The sequence below is a fragment of the Oncorhynchus nerka genome, linkage group LG27, assembly GCF_034236695.1.
Source record: "Oncorhynchus nerka isolate Pitt River linkage group LG27, Oner_Uvic_2.0, whole genome shotgun sequence".
Classification (NCBI taxonomy): domain Eukaryota; kingdom Metazoa; phylum Chordata; class Actinopteri; order Salmoniformes; family Salmonidae; genus Oncorhynchus; species Oncorhynchus nerka.
Window position 1 is genome coordinate 106,699,906 of NC_088422.1, and position 22,673 is coordinate 106,722,578.

The 22,673-nt window shown below is 43.7% G+C and overlaps 1 protein-coding gene across 1 annotated transcript in view; it reads left to right on the top strand.

Moving 5' to 3' along the window:
- The window catches only part of LOC115122205 (aminopeptidase Ey-like), a 173,344-nt gene extending 154,058 nt beyond the window's left edge, over positions 1–19,286 (top strand). The window contains exons 19-21 of the mRNA XM_065011228.1: positions 14,925–15,065; positions 16,846–16,927; positions 18,796–19,286. Of these exons, the coding sequence (XP_064867300.1) occupies positions 14,925–15,065; positions 16,846–16,927; positions 18,796–18,948 (376 nt within the window). The 3' untranslated portion in view covers positions 18,949–19,286. The remainder of the gene's footprint in view (positions 1–14,924; positions 15,066–16,845; positions 16,928–18,795) is intronic.
- Positions 19,287–22,673: the final 3,387 nt, after the last annotated feature.

The following is a 22,673-nucleotide window of genomic DNA, read 5'->3' on the forward strand; positions in this document are numbered from 1 at the left end:
TACCCTAATGGTCACTGTAGAGCAATGCATTCCCTTCTCCGTCCACATCATGGTGTATTCATACCCTAATGGTCACTGTAGAGCAATGCATTCCCTTCTCCGTCCACATCATGGTGTATTCATACCCTAATGGTCACTGTAGAGCAATGCATTCCCTTCTCCGTCCACATCATGGTGTATTCATACCCTAATGGTCACTGTAGAGCAATGCATTCCCTTCTCCGTCCACATCATGGTGTATTCATACCCTAATGGTCACTGTAGAGCAATGCATTCCCTTCTCCGTCCACATCATGGTGTATTCATACCCTAATGGTCACTGTAGAGCAATGCATTCCCTTCTCCGTCCACATCATGGTGTATTCATACCCTAATGGTCACTGTAGAGCAATGCATTCCCTTCTCCGTCCACATCATGGTGTATTCATACCCTAATGGTCACTGTAGAGCAATGCATTCCCTTCTCCGTCCACATCATGGTGTATTCATACCCTAATGGTCACTGTAGAGCAATGCATTCCCTTCTCCGTCCACATCATGGTGTATTCATACCCTAATGGTCACTGTAGAGCAATGCATTCCCTTCTCCGTCCACATCATCGGTGTATTCATACCCTAATGGTCACTGTAGAGCAATGCATTCCCTTCTCCGTCCACATCATGGTGTATTCATACCCTAATGGTCACTGTAGAGCAATGCATTCCCTTCTCCGTCCACATCATGGTGTATTCATACCCTAATGGTCACTGTAGAGCAATGCATTCCCTTCTCCGTCCACATCATGGTGTATTCATACCCTAATGGTCACTGTAGAGCAATGCATTCCCTTCTCCGTCCACATCATGGTGTATTCATACCCTAATGGTCACTGTAGAGCAATGCATTCCCTTCTCCGTCCACATCATCGGTGTATTCATACCCTAATGGTCACTGTAGAGCAATGCATTCCCTTCTCCGTCCACATCATCGGTGTATTCATACCCTAATGGTCACTGTAGAGCAATGCATTCCCTTCTCCGTCCACATCATGGTGTATTCATACCCTAATGGTCACTGTAGAGCAATGCATTCCCTTCTCCGTCCACATCATGGTGTATTCATACCCTAATGGTCACTGTAGAGCAATGCATTCCCTTCTCCGTCCACATCATGGTGTATTCATACCCTAATGGTCACTGTAGAGCAATGCATTCCCTTCTCCGTCCACATCATGGTGTATTCATACCCTAATGGTCACTGTAGAGCAATGCATTCCCTTCTCCGTCCACATCATGGTGTATTCATACCCTAATGGTCACTGTAGAGCAATGCATTCCCTTCTCCGTCCACATCATGGTGTATTCATACCCTAATGGTCACTGTAGAGCAATGCATTCCCTTCTCCGTCCACATCATGGTGTATTCATACCCTAATGGTCACTGTAGAGCAATGCATTCCCTTCTCCGTCCACATCATCGGTGTATTCATACCCTAATGGTCACTGTAGAGCAATGCATTCCCTTCTCCGTCCACATCATGGTGTATTCATACCCTAATGGTCACTGTAGAGCAATGCATTCCCTTCTCCGTCCACATCATGGTGTATTCATACCCTAATGGTCACTGTAGAGCAATGCATTCCCTTCTCCGTCCACATCATGGTGTATTCATACCCTAATGGTCACTGTAGAGCAATGCATTCCCTTCTCCGTCCACATCATGGTGTATTCATACCCTAATGGTCACTGTAGAGCAATGCATTCCCTTCTCCGTCCACATCATCGGTGTATTCATACCCTAATGGTCACTGTAGAGCAATGCATTCCCTTCTCCGTCCACATCATGGTGTATTCATACCCTAATGGTCACTGTAGAGCAATGCATTCCCTTCTCCGTCCACATCATGGTGTATTCATACCCTAATGGTCACTGTAGAGCAATGCATTCCCTTCTCCGTCCACATCATGGTGTATTCATACCCTAATGGTCACTGTAGAGCAATGCATTCCCTTCTCCGTCCACATCATGGTGTATTCATACCCTAATGGTCACTGTAGAGCAATGCATTCCCTTCTCCGTCCACATCATCGGTGTATTCATACCCTAATGGTCACTGTAGAGCAATGCATTCCCTTCTCCGTCCACATCATGGTGTATTCATACCCTAATGGTCACTGTAGAGCAATGCATTCCCTTCTCCGTCCACATCATGGTGTATTCATACCCTAATGGTCACTGTAGAGCAATGCATTCCCTTCTCCGTCCACATCATGGTGTATTCATACCCTAATGGTCACTGTAGAGCAATGCATTCCCTTCTCCGTCCACATCATGGTGTATTCATACCCTAATGGTCACTGTAGAGCAATGCATTCCCTTCTCCGTCCACATCATGGTGTATTCATACCCTAATGGTCACTGTAGAGCAATGCATTCCCTTCTCCGTCCACATCATGGTGTATTCATACCCTAATGGTCACTGTAGAGCAATGCATTCCCTTCTCCGTCCACATCATGGTGTATTCATACCCTAATGGTCACTGTAGAGCAATGCATTCCCTTCTCCGTCCACATCATGGTGTATTCATACCCTAATGGTCACTGTAGAGCAATGCATTCCCTTCTCCGTCCACATCATCGGTGTATTCATACCCTAATGGTCACTGTAAGAGCAATGCATTCCCTTCTCCGTCCACATCATGGTGTATTCATACCCTAATGGTCACTGTAGAGCAATGCATTCCCTTCTCCGTCCACATCATGGTGTATTCATACCCTAATGGTCACTGTAGAGCAATGCATTCCCTTCTCCGTCCACATCATGGTGTATTCATACCCTAATGGTCACTGTAGAGCAATGCATTCCCTTCTCCGTCCACATCATCGGTGTATTCATACCCTAATGGTCACTGTAGAGCAATGCATTCCCTTCTCCGTCCACATCATCGGTGTATTCATACCCTAATGGTCACTGTAGAGCAATGCATTCCCTTCTCCGTCCACATCATGGTGTATTCATACCCTAATGGTCACTGTAGAGCAATGCATTCCCTTCTCCGTCCACATCATGGTGTATTCATACCCTAATGGTCACTGTAGAGCAATGCATTCCCTTCTCCGTCCACATCATCGGTGTATTCATACCCTAATGGTCACTGTAGAGCAATGCATTCCCTTCTCCGTCCACATCATGGTGTATTCATACCCTAATGGTCACTGTAGAGCAATGCATTCCCTTCTCCGTCCACATCATGGTGTATTCATACCCTAATGGTCACTGTAGAGCAATGCATTCCCTTCTCCGTCCACATCATGGTGTATTCATACCCTAATGGTCACTGTAGAGCAATGCATTCCCTTCTCCGTCCACATCATGGTGTATTCATACCCTAATGGTCACTGTAGAGCAATGCATTCCCTTCTCCGTCCACATCATGGTGTATTCATACCCTAATGGTCACTGTAGAGCAATGCATTCCCTTCTCCGTCCACATCATCGGTGTATTCATACCCTAATGGTCACTGTAGAGCAATGCATTCCCTTCTCCGTCCACATCATGGTGTATTCATACCCTAATGGTCACTGTAGAGCAATGCATTCCCTTCTCCGTCCACATCATGGTGTATTCATACCCTAATGGTCACTGTAGAGCAATGCATTCCCTTCTCCGTCCACATCATGGTGTATTCATACCCTAATGGTCACTGTAGAGCAATGCATTCCCTTCTCCGTCCACATCATGGTGTATTCATACCCTAATGGTCACTGTAGAGCAATGCATTCCCTTCTCCGTCCACATCATGGTGTATTCATACCCTAATGGTCACTGTAGAGCAATGCATTCCCTTCTCCGTCCACATCATGGTGTATTCATACCCTAATGGTCACTGTAGAGCAATGCATTCCCTTCTCCGTCCACATCATCGGTGTATTCATACCCTAATGGTCACTGTAGAGCAATGCATTCCCTTCTCCGTCCACATCATGGTGTATTCATACCCTAATGGTCACTGTAGAGCAATGCATTCCCTTCTCCGTCCACATCATGGTGTATTCATACCCTAATGGTCACTGTAGAGCAATGCATTCCCTTCTCCGTCCACATCATGGTGTATTCATACCCTAATGGTCACTGTAGAGCAATGCATTCCCTTCTCCGTCCACATCATGGTGTATTCATACCCTAATGGTCACTGTAGAGCAATGCATTCCCTTCTCCGTCCACATCATGGTGTATTCATACCCTAATGGTCACTGTAGAGCAATGCATTCCCTTCTCCGTCCACATCATGGTGTATTCATACCCTAATGGTCACTGTAGAGCAATGCATTCCCTTCTCCGTCCACATCATGGTGTATTCATACCCTAATGGTCACTGTAGAGCAATGCATTCCCTTCTCCGTCCACATCATCGGTGTATTCATACCCTAATGGTCACTGTAGAGCAATGCATTCCCTTCTCCGTCCACATCATGGTGTATTCATACCCTAATGGTCACTGTAGAGCAATGCATTCCCTTCTCCGTCCACATCATGGTGTATTCATACCCTAATGGTCACTGTAGAGCAATGCATTCCCTTCTCCGTCCACATCATGGTGTATTCATACCCTAATGGTCACTGTAGAGCAATGCATTCCCTTCTCCGTCCACATCATCGGTGTATTCATACCCTAATGGTCACTGTAGAGCAATGCATTCCCTTCTCCGTCCACATCATGGTGTATTCATACCCTAATGGTCACTGTAGAGCAATGCATTCCCTTCTCCGTCCACATCATCGGTGTATTCATACCCTAATGGTCACTGTAGAGCAATGCATTCCCTTCTCCGTCCACATCATGGTGTATTCATACCCTAATGGTCACTGTAGAGCAATGCATTCCCTTCTCCGTCCACATCATGGTGTATTCATACCCTAATGGTCACTGTAGAGCAATGCATTCCCTTCTCCGTCCACATCATGGTGTATTCATACCCTAATGGTCACTGTAGAGCAATGCATTCCCTTCTCCGTCCACATCATGGTGTATTCATACCCTAATGGTCACTGTAGAGCAATGCATTCCCTTCTCCGTCCACATCATGGTGTATTCATACCCTAATGGTCACTGTAGAGCAATGCATTCCCTTCTCCGTCCACATCATGGTGTATTCATACCCTAATGGTCACTGTAGAGCAATGCATTCCCTTCTCCGTCCACATCATGGTGTATTCATACCCTAATGGTCACTGTAGAGCAATGCATTCCCTTCTCCGTCCACATCATGGTGTATTCATACCCTAATGGTCACTGTAGAGCAATGCATTCCCTTCTCCGTCCACATCATGGTGTATTCATACCCTAATGGTCACTGTAGAGCAATGCATTCCCTTCTCCTCCCACATCATGGTGTATTCATACCCTAATGGTCACTGTAGAGCAATGCATTCCCTTCTCCGTCCACATCATGGTGTATTCATACCCTAATGGTCACTGTAGAGCAATGCATTCCCTTCTCCGTCCACATCATCGGTGTATTCATACCCTAATGGTCACTGTAGAGCAATGCATTCCCTTCTCCGTCCACATCATGGTGTATTCATACCCTAATGGTCACTGTAGAGCAATGCATTCCCTTCTCCGTCCACATCATGGTGTATTCATACCCTAATGGTCACTGTAGAGCAATGCATTCCCTTCTCCGTCCACATCATGGTGTATTCATACCCTAATGGTCACTGTAGAGCAATGCATTCCCTTCTCCGTCCACATCATGGTGTATTCATACCCTAATGGTCACTGTAGAGCAATGCATTCCCTTCTCCGTCCACATCATCGGTGTATTCATACCCTAATGGTCACTGTAGAGCAATGCATTCCCTTCTCCGTCCACATCATGGTGTATTCATACCCTAATGGTCACTGTAGAGCAATGCATTCCCTTCTCCGTCCACATCATGGTGTATTCATACCCTAATGGTCACTGTAGAGCAATGCATTCCCTTCTCCGTCCACATCATCGGTGTATTCATACCCTAATGGTCACTGTAGAGCAATGCATTCCCTTCTCCGTCCACATCATGGTGTATTCATACCCTAATGGTCACTGTAGAGCAATGCATTCCCTTCTCCGTCCACATCATGGTGTATTCATACCCTAATGGTCACTGTAGAGCAATGCATTCCCTTCTCCGTCCACATCATCGGTGTATTCATACCCTAATGGTCACTGTAGAGCAATGCATTCCCTTCTCCGTCCACATCATGGTGTATTCATACCCTAATGGTCACTGTAGAGCAATGCATTCCCTTCTCCGTCCACATCATGGTGTATTCATACCCTAATGGTCACTGTAGAGCAATGCATTCCCTTCTCCGTCCACATCATCGGTGTATTCATACCCTAATGGTCACTGTAGAGCAATGCATTCCCTTCTCCGTCCACATCATGGTGTATTCATACCCTAATGGTCACTGTAGAGCAATGCATTCCCTTCTCCGTCCACATCATGGTGTATTCATACCCTAATGGTCACTGTAGAGCAATGCATTCCCTTCTCCGTCCACATCATCGGTGTATTCATACCCTAATGGTCACTGTAGAGCAATGCATTCCCTTCTCCGTCCACATCATGGTGTATTCATACCCTAATGGTCACTGTAGAGCAATGCATTCCCTTCTCCGTCCACATCATGGTGTATTCATACCCTAATGGTCACTGTAGAGCAATGCATTCCCTTCTCCGTCCACATCATCGGTGTATTCATACCCTAATGGTCACTGTAGAGCAATGCATTCCCTTCTCCGTCCACATCATGGTGTATTCATACCCTAATGGTCACTGTAGAGCAATGCATTCCCTTCTCCGTCCACATCATCGGTGTATTCATACCCTAATGGTCACTGTAGAGCAATGCATTCCCTTCTCCGTCCACATCATGGTGTATTCATACCCTAATGGTCACTGTAGAGCAATGCATTCCCTTCTCCGTCCACATCATGGTGTATTCATACCCTAATGGTCACTGTAGAGCAATGCATTCCCTTCTCCGTCCACATCATCGGTGTATTCATACCCTAATGGTCACTGTAGAGCAATGCATTCCCTTCTCCGTCCACATCATCGGTGTATTCATACCCTAATGGTCACTGTAGAGCAATGCATTCCCTTCTCCGTCCACATCATGGTGTATTCATACCCTAATGGTCACTGTAGAGCAATGCATTCCCTTCTCCGTCCACATCATCGGTGTATTCATACCCTAATGGTCACTGTAGAGCAATGCATTCCCTTCTCCGTCCACATCATGGTGTATTCATACCCTAATGGTCACTGTAGAGCAATGCATTCCCTTCTCCGTCCACATCATGGTGTATTCATACCCTAATGGTCACTGTAGAGCAATGCATTCCCTTCTCCGTCCACATCATGGTGTATTCATACCCTAATGGTCACTGTAGAGCAATGCATTCCCTTCTCCGTCCACATCATCGGTGTATTCATACCCTAATGGTCACTGTAGAGCAATGCATTCCCTTCTCCGTCCACATCATGGTGTATTCATACCCTAATGGTCACTGTAGAGCAATGCATTCCCTTCTCCGTCCACATCATCGGTGTATTCATACCCTAATGGTCACTGTAGAGCAATGCATTCCCTTCTCCGTCCACATCATGGTGTATTCATACCCTAATGGTCACTGTAGAGCAATGCATTCCCTTCTCCGTCCACATCATCGGTGTATTCATACCCTAATGGTCACTGTAGAGCAATGCATTCCCTTCTCCGTCCACATCATCGGTGTATTCATACCCTAATGGTCACTGTAGAGCAATGCATTCCCTTCTCCGTCCACATCATCGGTGTATTCATACCCTAATGGTCACTGTAGAGCAATGCATTCCCTTCTCCGTCCACATCATGGTGTATTCATACCCTAATGGTCACTGTAGAGCAATGCATTCCTTCTCCGTCCACATCATCGGTGTATTCATACCCTAATGGTCACTGTAGAGCAATGCATTCCTTCTCCGTCCACATCATGGTGTATTCATACCCTAATGGTCACTGTAGAGCAATGCATTCCCTTCTCCGTCCACATCATCGGTGTATTCATACCCTAATGGTCACTGTAGAGCAATGCATTCCCTTCTCCGTCCACATCATCGGTGTATTCATACCCTAATGGTCACTGTAGAGCAATGCATTCCCTTCTCCGTCCACATCATGGTGTATTCATACCCTAATGGTCACTGTAGAGCAATGCATTCCCTTCTCCGTCCACATCATGGTGTATTCATACCCTAATGGTCACTGTAGAGCAATGCATTCCCTTCTCCGTCCACATCATCGGTGTATTCATACCCTAATGGTCACTGTAGAGCAATGCATTCCCTTCTCCGTCCACATCATCGGTGTATTCATACCCTAATGGTCACTGTAGAGCAATGCATTCCCTTCTCCGTCCACATCATCGGTGTATTCATACCCTAATGGTCACTGTAGAGCAATGCATTCCCTTCTCCGTCCACATCATCGGTGTATTCATACCCTAATGGTCACTGTAGAGCAATGCATTCCCTTCTCCGTCCACATCATGGTGTATTCATACCCTAATGGTCACTGTAGAGCAATGCATTCCCTTCTCCGTCCACATCATGGTGTATTCATACCCTAATGGTCACTGTAGAGCAATGCATTCCCTTCTCCGTCCACATCATCGGTGTATTCATACCCTAATGGTCACTGTAGAGCAATGCATTCCCTTCTCCGTCCACATCATGGTGTATTCATACCCTAATGGTCACTGTAGAGCAATGCATTCCCTTCTCCGTCCACATCATCGGTGTATTCATACCCTAATGGTCACTGTAGAGCAATGCATTCCCTTCTCCGTCCACATCATCGGTGTATTCATACCCTAATGGTCACTGTAGAGCAATGCATTCCCTTCTCCGTCCACATCATCGGTGTATTCATACCCTAATGGTCACTGTAGAGCAATGCATTCCCTTCTCCGTCCACATCATGGTGTATTCATACCCTAATGGTCACTGTAGAGCAATGCATTCCCTTCTCCGTCCACATCATCGGTGTATTCATACCCTAATGGTCACTGTAGAGCAATGCATTCCCTTCTCCGTCCACATCATGGTGTATTCATACCCTAATGGTCACTGTAGAGCAATGCATTCCCTTCTCCGTCCACATCATGGTGTATTCATACCCTAATGGTCACTGTAGAGCAATGCATTCCCTTCTCCGTCCACATCATCGGTGTATTCATACCCTAATGGTCACTGTAGAGCAATGCATTCCCTTCTCCGTCCACATCATGGTGTATTCATACCCTAATGGTCACTGTAGAGCAATGCATTCCCTTCTCCGTCCACATCATGGTGTATTCATACCCTAATGGTCACTGTAGAGCAATGCATTCCCTTCTCCGTCCACATCATCGGTGTATTCATACCCTAATGGTCACTGTAGAGCAATGCATTCCCTTCTCCGTCCACATCATGGTGTATTCATACCCTAATGGTCACTGTAGAGCAATGCATTCCCTTCTCCGTCCACATCATGGTGTATTCATACCCTAATGGTCACTGTAGAGCAATGCATTCCCTTCTCCGTCCACATCATCGGTGTATTCATACCCTAATGGTCACTGTAGAGCAATGCATTCCCTTCTCCGTCCACATCATGGTGTATTCATACCCTAATGGTCACTGTAGAGCAATGCATTCCCTTCTCCGTCCACATCATCGGTGTATTCATACCCTAATGGTCACTGTAGAGCAATGCATTCCATTCTCCGTCCACATCATGGTGTATTCATACCCTAATGGTCACTGTAGAGCAATGCATTCCATTCTCCGTCCACATCATCGGTGTATTCATACCCTAATGGTCACTGTAGAGCAATGCATTCCATTCTCCGTCCACATCATCGGTGTATTCATACCCTAATGGTCACTGTAGAGCAATGCATTCCATTCTCCGTCCACATCATCGGTGTATTCATACCCTAATGGTCACTGTAGAGCAATGCATTCCATTCTCCGTCCACATCATGGTGTATTCATACCCTAATGGTCACTGTAGAGCAATGCATTCCATTCTCCGTCCACATCATCGGTGTATTCATACCCTAATGGTCACTGTAGAGCAATGCATTCCCTTCTCCGTCCACATCATGGTGTATTCATACCCTAATGGTCACTGTAGAGCAATGCATTCCCTTCTCCGTCCACATCATGGTGTATTCATACCCTAATGGTCACTGTAAAGCAATGCATTCCCTTCTCCGTCCACATCATGGTGTATTCATACCCTAATGGTCACTGTAGAGCAATGCATTCCCTTCTCCGTCCACATCATGGTGTATTCATACCCTAATGGTCACTGTAAAGCAATGCATTCCCTTCTCCGTCCACATCATCGGTGTATTCATACCCTAATGGTCACTGTAGAGCAATGCATTCCCTTCTCCGTCCACATCATGGTGTATTCATACCCTAATGGTCACTGTAGAGCAATGCATTCCCTTCTCCGTCCACATCATGGTGTATTCATACCCTAATGGTCACTGTAGAGCAATGCATTCCCTTCTCCGTCCACATCATCGGTGTATTCATACCCTAATGGTCACTGTAGAGCAATGCATTCCCTTCTCCGTCCACATCATGGTGTATTCATACCCTAATGGTCACTGTAGAGCAATGCATTCCCTTCTCCGTCCACATCATCGGTGTATTCATCCTCCACGTGTTGATCCGTCTCACTGGTTTACAACAGGAAAAGACACGTGTCCTCACCTGTCTACGTGTTATTTGGAGATGTTTCACTCTGTCACTCGAAAGGGTCATTTTAAGATTGGCAGTCATTTTGGCCCAGTGACTCACTCACTACCCAAAACAGATGCAACGGGTTTCAAGTGGCTAAGACATGTCATGTGATCTCCTACCGCCATCTAGTGGACAGATTGGGAATGAGACAGGGGGATATATTTACATCAATAGATAGGGAGAGATTCCCTCTTTCTCCTCGTGTGCCTTCAGAGAGTATTCATACCCCTTCGTCCACATGTTGTTACAGACAGAATTCAAAATGGATTAAAGATTTATTTGTTTCTCACCCATCTACACACAATACCCCACAATGACAAGGTGAAAACATGTTTTAATAAATATCTCATTTACATAAGAATTCACACCCCTGAGTCAATGCATGTTAGAATCATCTTTGGCAGCGATTACAGCTGTGTGTCTTTATGGGTAAATATATAAGAGTGATTACTGCTGTGTGTCTTTATGGGTAAATCTCTAAGAGTGATTACTGCTGTGTGTCTTTATGGGTCTCTAAGAGTGATTACAGCTGTGTGTCTTTATGGGTCTATAAGAGTGATTACAGCTGTGTGTCTTTATGGGTAAATATCTAAGAGTGATTACAGCTGTGTGTCTTTATGGGTCTCTAAGAGCGATTACAGCTGTGTGTCTTTATGGGTAAATATCTAAGAGTGATTACAGCTGTGTGTCTTTATGGGTAAATCTCTAAGAGTGATTACTGCTGTGAGTCTTTATGGGTCTCTAAGAGTGATTACTGCTGTGTGTCTTTATGGGTAAATCTATAAGAGTGATTACAGCTGTGTGTCTTTATGGGTAAATATCTAAGAGCGATTACAGCTGTGTGTCTTTATGGGTCTCTAAGAGCGATTACAGCTGTGTGTCTTTATGGGTCTCTAAGAGCGATTACAGCTGTGTGTCTTTATGGGTCTCTAAGAGTGATTACAGCTGTGTGTCTTTATGGGTAAATCTATAAGAGTGATTACTGCTGTGTGTCTTTATGGGTAAATATCTAAGAGTGATTACAGCTGTGTGTCTTTATGGGTAAATCTCTAAGAGTGATTACAGCTGTGTGTCTTTATGGGTAAATATCTAAGAGTGATTACAGCTGTGAGTCTTTATGGGTCTCTAAGAGTGATTACTGCTGTGAGTCTTTATGGGTAAATATCTAAGAGTGATTACAGCTGTGAGTCTTTATGGGTCTCTAAGAGTGATTACTGCTGTGAGTCTTTATGGGTAAATATCTAAGAGTGATTACAGCTGTGAGTCTTTATGGGTCTCTAAGAGTGATTACTGCTGTGTGTCTTTATGGGGAAATATCTAAGAGTGATTACTGCTGTGAGTCTTTATGGGTAAATATCTAAGAGTGATTACAGCTGTGAGTCTTTATGGGTCTCTAAGAGTGATTACTGCTGTGTGTCTTTATGGGTAAATCTCTAAGAGTGATTACAGCTGTGTGTCTTTATGGGTCTCTAAGAGTGATTACTGCTGTGTGTCTTTATGGGTAAATCTCTAAGAGTGATTACAGCTGTGTGTCTTTATGGGTAAATCTATAAGAGTGATTACAGCTGTGTGTCTTTATGGGTCTCTAAGAGTGATTACTGCTGTGTGTCTTTATGGGTCTCTAAGAGTGATTACTGCTTTGTGTCTTTATGGGTAAATATCTAAGAGTGCTGTCTCTAAAGAGTGATTACAGCTGTGTGTCTTTATGGGTAAATCTCTAAGAGTGATTACTGCTGTGTGTCTTTATGGGTCTCTAAGAGTGATTACAGCTGTGTGTCTTTATGGGTAAAGTGATTCTATGGGTCTCTAAGAGTGATTACTGCTGTGTGTCTTTATGGGTAAATCTATAAGAGTGATTACAGCTGTGTGTCTTTATGGGTCTATAAGAGTGATTACAGCTGTGTGTCTTTATGGGTAAATATCTAAGAGTGATTACAGCTGTGTGTCTTTATGGGTCTCTAAGAGTGATTAAAGCTGTGTGTCTTTATGGGTAAATCTCTAAGAGCGATTACTGCTGTGTGTCTTTATGGGTCTCTAAGAGCGATTACAGCTGTGTATCTTTATGGGTAAATCTATAAGAGTGATTACTGCTGTGTGTCTTTATGGGTCTCTAAGAGCGATTACAGCTGTGTGTCTTTATGGGTAAATATCTAAGAGTGATTACTGCTGTGAGTCTTTATGGGTCTCTAAGAGTGATTACTGCTGTGTGTCTTTATGGGTCTCTAAGAGTGATTACTGCTGTGTGTCTTTATGGGTCTCTAAGAGTGATTACAGCTGTGTGTCTTTATGGGTAAATATCTAAGAGTGATTACTGCTGTGTGTCTTTATGGGTCTCTAAGAGTGATTACAGCTGTGTGTCTTTATGGGTAAATCTCTAAGAGTGATTACAGCTGTGTGTCTTTATGGGTAAATCTATAAGAGTGATTACAGCTGTGTGTCTTTATGGGTAAATATCTAAGAGTGATTACAGCTGTGTGTCTTTATGGGTAAATCTCTAAGAGTGATTACTGCTGTGTGTCTTTATGGGTCTCTAAGAGTGATTACAGCTGTGTGTCTTTATGGGTCTCTAAGAGTGATTACTGCTGTGAGTCTTTATGGGTCTCTAAGAGTGATTACAGCTGTGTGTCTTTATGGGTAAATCTCTAAGAGTGATTACAGCTGTGTGTCTTTATGGGTAAATCTCTAAGAGTGATTACAGCTGTGTGTCTTTATGGGTAAATCTATAAGAGTGATTACAGCTGTGTGTCTTTATGGGTAAATATCTAAGAGTGATTACAGCTGTGTGTCTTTATGGGTAAATATCTAAGAGTGATTACAGCTGTGTGTCTTTATGGGTAAATATCTAAGAGTGATTACAGCTGTGTGTCTTTATGGGTAAATATCTAAGAGTGATTACTGCTGTGAGTCTTTATGGGTAAATATCTAAGAGTGATTACAGCTGTGTGTCTTTATGGGTAAATCTATAAGAGTGATTACAGCTGTGTGTCTTTATGGGTAAATATCTAAGAGTGATTACAGCTGTGTGTCTTTATGGGTAAATATCTAAGAGTGATTACTGCTGTGTGTCTTTATGGGTAAATCTCTAAGAGCGATTACAGCTGTGTGTCTTTATGGGTCTCTAAGAGCGATTACTGCTGTGTGTCTTCATGGGTCTCTAAGAGCGATTACTGCTGTGTGTCTTTATGGGTAAATATCTAAGAGTGATTACTGCTGTGAGTCTTTATGGGTCTCTAAGAGTGATTACTGCTGTGTGTCTTTATGGGTAAATCTATAAGAGTGATTACTGCTGTGTGTCTTTATGGGTCTCTAAGAGTGATTACTGCTGTGTGTCTTTATGGGTAAATATCTAAGAGTGATTACAGCTGTGTGTCTTTATGGGTAAATATCTAAGAGTGATTACTGCTGTGAGTCTTTATGGGTCTCTAAGAGTGATTACTGCAGTCTAAATCTCTAAGAGTGATTACTGCTGTGTGTCTTTATGGGTAAATCTCTAAGAGTGATTACTGCTGTGTGTCTTTATGGGTCTCTAAGAGTGATTACTGCTGTGTGTCTTTATGGGTCTCTAAGAGTGATTACTGCTGTGAGTCTTTATGGGTAAATCTCTAAGAGTGATTACTGCTGTGTGTCTTTATGGGTCTCTAAGAGTGATTACAGCTGTGTGTCTTTATGGGTAAATCTCTAAGAGTGATTACTGCTGTGTGTCTTTATGGGTAAATCTCTAAGAGCGATTACAGCTGTGTGTAGAGCTTTCCACACCTGGTTTGAAAAACATAATTCCTCTTTGATATTATGGGATATTGTGTGTGGGCCAGTGGCAAAACAATCTAAATGTAATTCACTTTAAATTCAGCCTGTAACACAACAACATTTGTAAAAAGTCAAGGAGTGTGAATACTTTCTGAAGGTACTGTATATCATTCCTGCATGAGAACAATTATTCCTCTAAAATTAAAAATTAAATCACAAGCCCTGCGCTTTTAAAAGGCTGTGTTTGTGCATGTTTAGAGCAACACCATTAGGTAAAAATCGGACTTAGGTCACCCCCCCCACATCTTCATCAGAATCCCACACGAGATGATTCACAAATTCCTGTTTTGTGTTGAAACAGGTATCTGGATTATTCCCTGGATCCAGCTAAGATCCGAAAGCAGGACTGCACCTCCACCATCAACTACATCGCTGGTAACGTGGTGGGGATGCCCCTGGCCTGGGACTTCATCAGGGCTAGGTGGAACTACATCTATACAGAGTAAGTCATCAGGGCTAGGTGGAACTACATCTGTACAGAGTAAGTCATCAGGGCTAGGTGGAACTACATCTGTACAGAGTAAGTCTAGGTGGAACTACATCTGTACAGAGTAAGTCTAGGTGGAACTACATCTATACAGAGTAAGTCTAGGTGAAACTACATCTATGCAGAGTAAGTCATCAGGGCTAGGTGGAACTACATCTATACAGAGTAAGTCTTCAGGGCTAGGTGGAACTACATCTATACAGAGTAAGTCATCAGGGCTAGGTGGAACTACATCTATACAGAGTAAGTCTAGGTGGAACTACATCTATGCAGAGTAAGGCTATCTATGCAGAGTAAGTCTAGGTGGAACTACATCTATACAGAGTAAGTCATCAGGGCTAGGTGGAACTACATCTGTACAGAGTAAGTCATCAGGGCTAGGTGGAACTACATCTGTACAGAGTAAGTCTAGGTGGAACTACATCTGTACAGAGTAAGTCTAGGTGGAACTACATCTATACAGAGTAAGTCTAGGTGAAACTACATCTATGCAGAGTAAGTCATCAGGGCTAGGTGGAACTACATCTATACAGAGTAAGTCTTCAGGGCTAGGTGGAACTACATCTATACAGAGTAAGTCATCAGGGCTAGGTGGAACTACATCTATACAGAGTAAGTCTAGGTGGAACTACATCTATGCAGAGTAAGGCTATCTATGCAGAGTAAGTCTAGGTGGAACTACATCTGTACAGAGTAAGTCTAGGTGGAACTACATCTATACAGAGTAAGTCATCAGGGCTAGGTGGAACTACATCTATACAGAGTAAGTCATCAGGGCTAGGTGGAACTATATCTATACAGAGTAAGTCATCAGGGCTAGGTGGAACAATATCTATACAGAGTAGGTCATTAGGGTTATGTGGAACTACATCTGTACAGAGTAAGTCTAGATGGAACTACATCTATGCAGAGTAAGTCTAGGTGGAACTACATCTATGCAGAGTAAGTCTAGGTGGAACTACATCTATGCAGAGTAAGTCTAGGTGGAACTACATCTATGCACAGTAAGTCTAGGTGGAACTACATCTATGCAGAGTAAGTCTAGGTGGAACTACATCTATGCAGAGTAAGTCTAGGTGGAACTACATCTATACAGAGTAAGTCTAGGTGAAACTACATCTATACAGAGTAAGTCTAGGTGGAACTACATCTATACAGAGTAAGTCTAGGTGGAACTACATCTATGCAGAGTAAGTCTAGGTGGAACTACATCTATACAGAGTAAGTCTAGGTGAAACTACATCTATACAGTGTAAGTCTAGGTGGAACTACATCTATGCAGAGTAAGTCTAGGTGGAACTACATCTATGCAGAGTAAGTCTAGGTGGAACTACATCTATACAGAGTAAGTCTAGGTGGAACTACATCTATACAGAGTAAGTCTAGGTGGAACTACATCTATACAGAGTAAGTCTAGGTGGAACTACATCTATACAGAGTAAGTCTAGGTGGAACTACATCTATACAGAGTAAGTCTAGGTGGAACTACATCTATACAGAGTAAGTCTAGGTGGAACTACATCTATACAGCAGTAAGTCTAGGTGGAACTACATCTATGCAGAGTAAGTCTAGGTGGAACTACATCTATGCACAGTAAGTCTAGGTGGAACTACATCTATGCACAGTAAGTCTAGGTGGGGCTATTGGACATCATGTAACTCTGAATATGTATCAGATAAACTGATGTTTATTCACTAAGTAAAGATAATAATAATACATCTCTGTACCTGGCAGATATGGTGGTGGATCCTTCTCATTCTCTAACCTCATCAACGGAGTGACCAGGAGATTCTCTACTGAGTTTGAGCTGAAGCAGGTTGGTACTGTGGCCTTGAGCTGAATCAGGGCTGTCCAACCCTGTTCCTGGAGAGATACCCTCTTGTAGGTTTTCATCCTAACCCTGTTCCTGGAGAGCTACCCTCCTGTAAGGTTTTCACCCTAAGCCTGTTCCTGGAGAGCTACCCTCCTGTAAGGTTTTCACTCTAATCCTGTTCCTGGAGAGCTACCCTCCTGTTGGTTTTCATCCTAACCCTGTTCCTGGAGAACTACCCTCCTGTAAGGTTTTCACCCTAACCCTGTTCCTGGAGAGCTACCCTCCTGTAGGTTTTCACCCTAACCCTGTTCCTGGAGAGCTACCCTCCTGTAGGTTTTCACCCTAAGCCTGTTCCTGGAGAGCTACCCTCCTGTAAGGTTTTCACCCTGAGCCTGTTCCTGGAGAGCTACCCTCCTGTAAGGTCTTCATCCTAACCCTGTTCCTGGAGAGCTACCTCCTGTAGGTTTTCATCCTAACCCTGTTCCTGGAGAGCTACCTCCTGTAGGTTTTCATCCTAACCCTGTTCCTGGAGAGCTACCTCCTGTAGGTTTTCACCCTGAGCCTGTTCCTGGAGAGCTACCTCCTGTAGGTTTTCATCCTAACCCTGTTCCTGGAGAGCTACCCTCCTGTAGGTTTTCATCCTAACCCTGTTCCTGGAGAGCTACCTCCTGTAAGGTTTTCACCCTAAGCCTGTTCCTGGAGAGCTACCCTCCTGTAAGGTCTTCACCCTAATCCTGTTCCTGGAGAGCTACCCTCCTGTAAGGTTTTCAAAGGTTAGTGAAAACCTGGGGTGAAACCTACATTACGGTAGCTCTCCAGGAACAGGGTTGGAGTTAAAACCTACAGGACGGTATCTCTCCAGGAACAGCGTTGGGCAGCCCTGGGCTGTGTGGAACTACATCTATGCAGAGTAAGTCTAGGTGGAACTACACCCATGCAGAGTAAGTCTAGGTGGAACTGCATCTATGCAGAGTAAGTCTAGGTGGAACTGCACCTATGCAGAGTAAGTCTAGGTGGAACTGCATCTATGCAGAGTAAGTCTAGGTGGAACTACATCTATGCAGAGTAAGTCTAGGTGGAACTGCACCTATGCAGAGTAAGTCTAGGTGGAACTACATATATGCAGAGTAAGTCTAGGTGGAACTACATCTATGCAGAGTAAGTCTAGGTGGAACTACATCTATGCAGAGTAAGTCTAGGTGGAACTACATCTATGCAGAGTAAGTCTAGGTGGAACTACATCTATGCAGAGTAAGTCTAGGTGGAACTACATCTATGCAGAGTAAGTCTAGGTGGAACTACATCTATGCAGAGTAAGTCTAGGTGGAACTACATCTATGCAGAGTAAGTCTAGGTGGAACTGCATCTATACAGAGTAAGTCTAGGTGGAACTACATCTTTACAGAGTAAGTCATCAGGGCTGAATGGATGAATGGATGGATGGTCTGTTTGTTGGGGGGGGGTTACAGATACAGTTTAATAAGGTATAAATTAGACTAGAGGTATATGTATGGATGGATGGTCTGTTTGTTGGGGGGAGGTTACAGATACAGTTTAATAAGGTATAAATTAGACTGGAGGTGTATGTATGGATGGATGGTCTGTTTGTTGGGGGGTTACAGATACAGTTTAATAAGGTATAAATTAGACTAGAGGTATATGTATGAATGGATGGTCTGTTTGTTGGGGGGGGGGTTACAGATACAGTTTAATAAGGTATAAATTAGACTGGAGGTGTATGTGTGGATGGATGGATGGTCTGTTTGTTCGGGGGGGGGGTCAGAGCTTGTTTTCCTCCATCTCAAATGAGTTAGAAACTACAACATTGTTGAGTCAGTATTGTGATTTCTACCATGTTTCTATAATTGCAGCTGAAGCAGTTTAAAGAGGACAATGCCCGTGTGGGGTTTGGCTCGGGGACGCTGGCTCTGGAGCAGGCTATTGAGAGGACTACGGCCAACATCAAATGGGTGGCGGAGAACCAGGAGCCCGTTATGAAGTGGTTGGCCAATGAATGTACGTGAAATACCCCCCACTACAGCACCGTGCAACCAGGCCAATGGTGTTACTGCTTACTGAACCATCAGGGATATACAGACTGTATTAAACAGACCACGAACATGGGGCTGTGTGACCCAAATGGCACCCTATTCCCTGTATAGCGTGCTACATAGGGCTCTGTTTAAAAAGAGTGCACTCCATAGGGAAAAGGGAGCCATTTGGGACAGAGATGTGCTGTATAATGATGAATGGACCAAAATCATGTTGTTACTTGAATCATGTGCATCCATTTTGGATTGTCAGTTTTTCATGTTCTCATGTTAATAAATGTCTGCAAATAAACGCTCAGTTAATATCGTCAGTTTTCAATCTCCCCAATATGTTCCTGGTCTTTACCTTCAGTTTCCAATATGTTCCTGGTCTTTACCTTCAGTTTCCAATACGTTCCTGCTCTTTACCTTCAGTTTCCAATCTCCCCAATATGTTCCTGGTCTTTACCTTCAGTTTCCAATCTCCCCAATACGTTCCTGCTCTTTACCTTCAGTTTTCAATCTCCCCAATACGTTCCTGCTCTTTACCTTCAGTTTCCAATCTCCCCAATACGTTCTTTATCCTGGTCTTTACCCTCAGTTTCCAATTCGTTCCTGCTCTTTACCTTCAGTTTCCAATCTCCCCAACATGTTCCTGCTCTTTACCTTCAGTTTCCAATCTCCCCAATATGTTCCTGGTCTTTACCTTCAGTTTACAATATGTTCCTGGTCTTTACCTTCAGTTTCCAATTTCCCTAATATTTTCCTGCTCTTTACATTCAGTTTCCAATCTCCCCAATATGTTCCTGCTCTTTACCTTCAGTTTCCAATCTCCCCAATATGTTCCTGCTCTTTACCTTCAGTTTCCAAACTTCCCAATATGTTCCTGCTCTTTACCTTCAGTTTCCAATCTCCCCAATACGTTCCTGCTCTTTACCTTCAGTTTCCAATACGTTCCTGCTCTTTACCTTCAGTTTCCAATCTCCCCAATATGTTCCTGCTCTTTACCTTCAGTTTCCAATCTCCCCAATATGTTCCTGGTCTTTACCTTCAGTTTCCAATCTCCACAATATGTTCCTGCTCTTTACCTTCAGTTTACAATCTCCCCAATATGTTCCTGGTCTTTACCTTCAGTTTCCAATATGTTCCTGGTCTTTACCTTCAGTTTCCAATCTCCACAATATGTTCCTGCTCTTTACCTTCAGTTTACAATCTCCCCAATATGTTCCTGGTCTTTACCTTCAGTTTCCAATATGTTCCTGGTCTTTACCTTCAGTTTCCAATCTCCCCAATATGTTCCTGCTCTTTACCTTCAGTTTCCAATCTCCCCAATATGTTCCTGCTCTTTACCTTCAGTTTCCAATCTCCCCAATATGTTCCTGCTCTTTACCTTCAGTTTCCAATCTCCCCAATATGTTCCTGCTCTTTACCTTCAGTTTCCAATCTCACCAATACGTTCCTGCTCTTTACCTTCAGTTTCCAATATGTTCCTGGTCTTTACCTTCAGTTTCCAATCTCCCCAATATGTTCCTGGTCTTTACCTTCAGTTTCCAATCTCCCCAATATGTTCCTGGTCTTTACCTTCAGTTTCCAATCTCCCCAATATGTTCCTGGTCTTTGCATTCAGTTTCCAATCTCCCCAATATGTTCCTGATCTTTACCTTCAGTTTCCAATATGTTCCTGCTCTTTACCTTCAGTTTCCAATACGTTCCTGGTCTTTACCTTCAGTTTCCAATCTCCACAATATGTTCCTGGTCTTTACCTTCAGTTTCCAATCTCCCCAATATGTTCCTGCTCTTTACCTTCAGTTTCCAATCTCCCCAATATGTTCCTGGTCTTTACCTTCAGTTTCATTCCACAATATCTTTACCTTCAGTTTCCAATCTCCCCAATATGTTCCTGCTCTTTACCTTCAGTTTCCAATCTCCCCAATATGTTCCTGGTCTTTACCTTCAGTTTCCAATCTCCCCAATATGTTCCTGGTCTTTACCTTCAGTTTCACATCCCCCTAATATGTTCCTGGTCTTTACCTTCAGTTTCCAATCTCCCCAATATGTTCCTGCTCTTTACCTTCAGTTTCCAATCTCCCCAATACGTTCCTGCTCTTTACCTTCAGTTTCCAATATGTTCCTCTTCAGTTTCCAATCTCCCCAATATGTTCCTGGTCTTTACCTTCAGTTTCCAATCTCCCCAATATGTTCCTGGTCTTTACCTTCAGTTTCCAATCTCCCCAATATGTTCCTGGTCTTTGCATTCAGTTTCCAATCTCCCCAATATGTTCCTGATCTTTACCTTCAGTTTCCAATATGTTCCTGCTCTTTACCTTCAGTTTCCAATCTCCACAATATGTTCCTGCTCTTTACCTTCAGTTTCCAATCTCCCCAATATGTTCCTGGTCTTTACCTTCAGTTTCCAATCTCCCCAATATGTTCCTGCTCTTTACCTTCAGTTTTCAATTCCCCAATACGTTCCTGCTCTTTACCTTCAGTTTCCAATCCCCAATACGTTCCTGGTCTTTATTCGTTCCTGCTCTTTACCTTCAGTTTCCAATCTCCCCAACATGTTCCTGCTCTTTACCTTCAGTTTCCAATCTCCCCAATATGTTCCTGGTCTTTACCTTCAGTTTACAATATGTTCCTGGTCTTTACCTTCAGTTTCCAATTTCCCTAATATTTTCCTGCTCTTTACATTCAGTTTCCAATCTCCCCAATATGTTCCTTCTTTACCTTCAGTTTCCAATCTCCCCAATATGTTCCTGCTCTTTACCTTCAGTTTCCAAACTTCCCAATATGTTCCTGCTCTTTACCTTCAGTTTCCAATCTCCCCAATATGTTCCTGCTCTTTACCTTCAGTTTCCAATACGTTCCTGCTCTTTACCTTCAGTTTCCAATCTCCCCAATATGTTCCTGCTCTTTACCTTCAGTTTCCAATCTCCCCAATATGTTCCTGCTCTTTACCTTCAGTTTCCAATCTCCACAATATGTTCCTGCTCTTTACCTTCAGTTTACAATCTCCCCAATATGTTCCTGGTCTTTACCTTCAGTTTCCAATATGTTCCTGGTCTTTACCTTCAGTTTCCAATCTCCACAATATGTTCCTGCTCTTTACCTTCAGTTTACAATCTCCCCAATATGTTCCTGGTCTTTACCTTCAGTTTCCAATATGTTCCTGGTCTTTACCTTCAGTTTCCAATCTCCCCAATATGTTCCTGCTCTTTACCTTCAGTTTCCAATCTCCCCAATATGTTCCTGCTCTTTACCTTCAGTTTCCAATCTCCCCAATATGTTCCTGCTCTTTACCTTCAGTTTCCAATCTCCCCAATATGTTCCTGCTCTTTACCTTCAGTTTCCAATCTCCCCAATACGTTCCTGCTCTTTACCTTCAGTTTCCAATATGTTCCTGGTCTTTACCTTCAGTTTCCAATCTCCCCAATATGTTCCTGGTCTTTACCTTCAGTTTCCAATCTCCCCAATATGTTCCTGGTCTTTACCTTCAGTTTCCAATCTCCCCAATATGTTCCTGGTCTTTGCATTCAGTTTCCAATCTCCCCAATATGTTCCTGATCTTTACCTTCAGTTTCCAATATGTTCCTGCTTTTTACCTTCAGTTTCCAATCTCCACAATATGTTCCTGGTCTTTACCTTCAGTTTCCAATCTCCCCAATATGTTCCTGCTCTTTACCTTCAGTTTCCAATCTCCCCAATATGTTCCTGGTCTT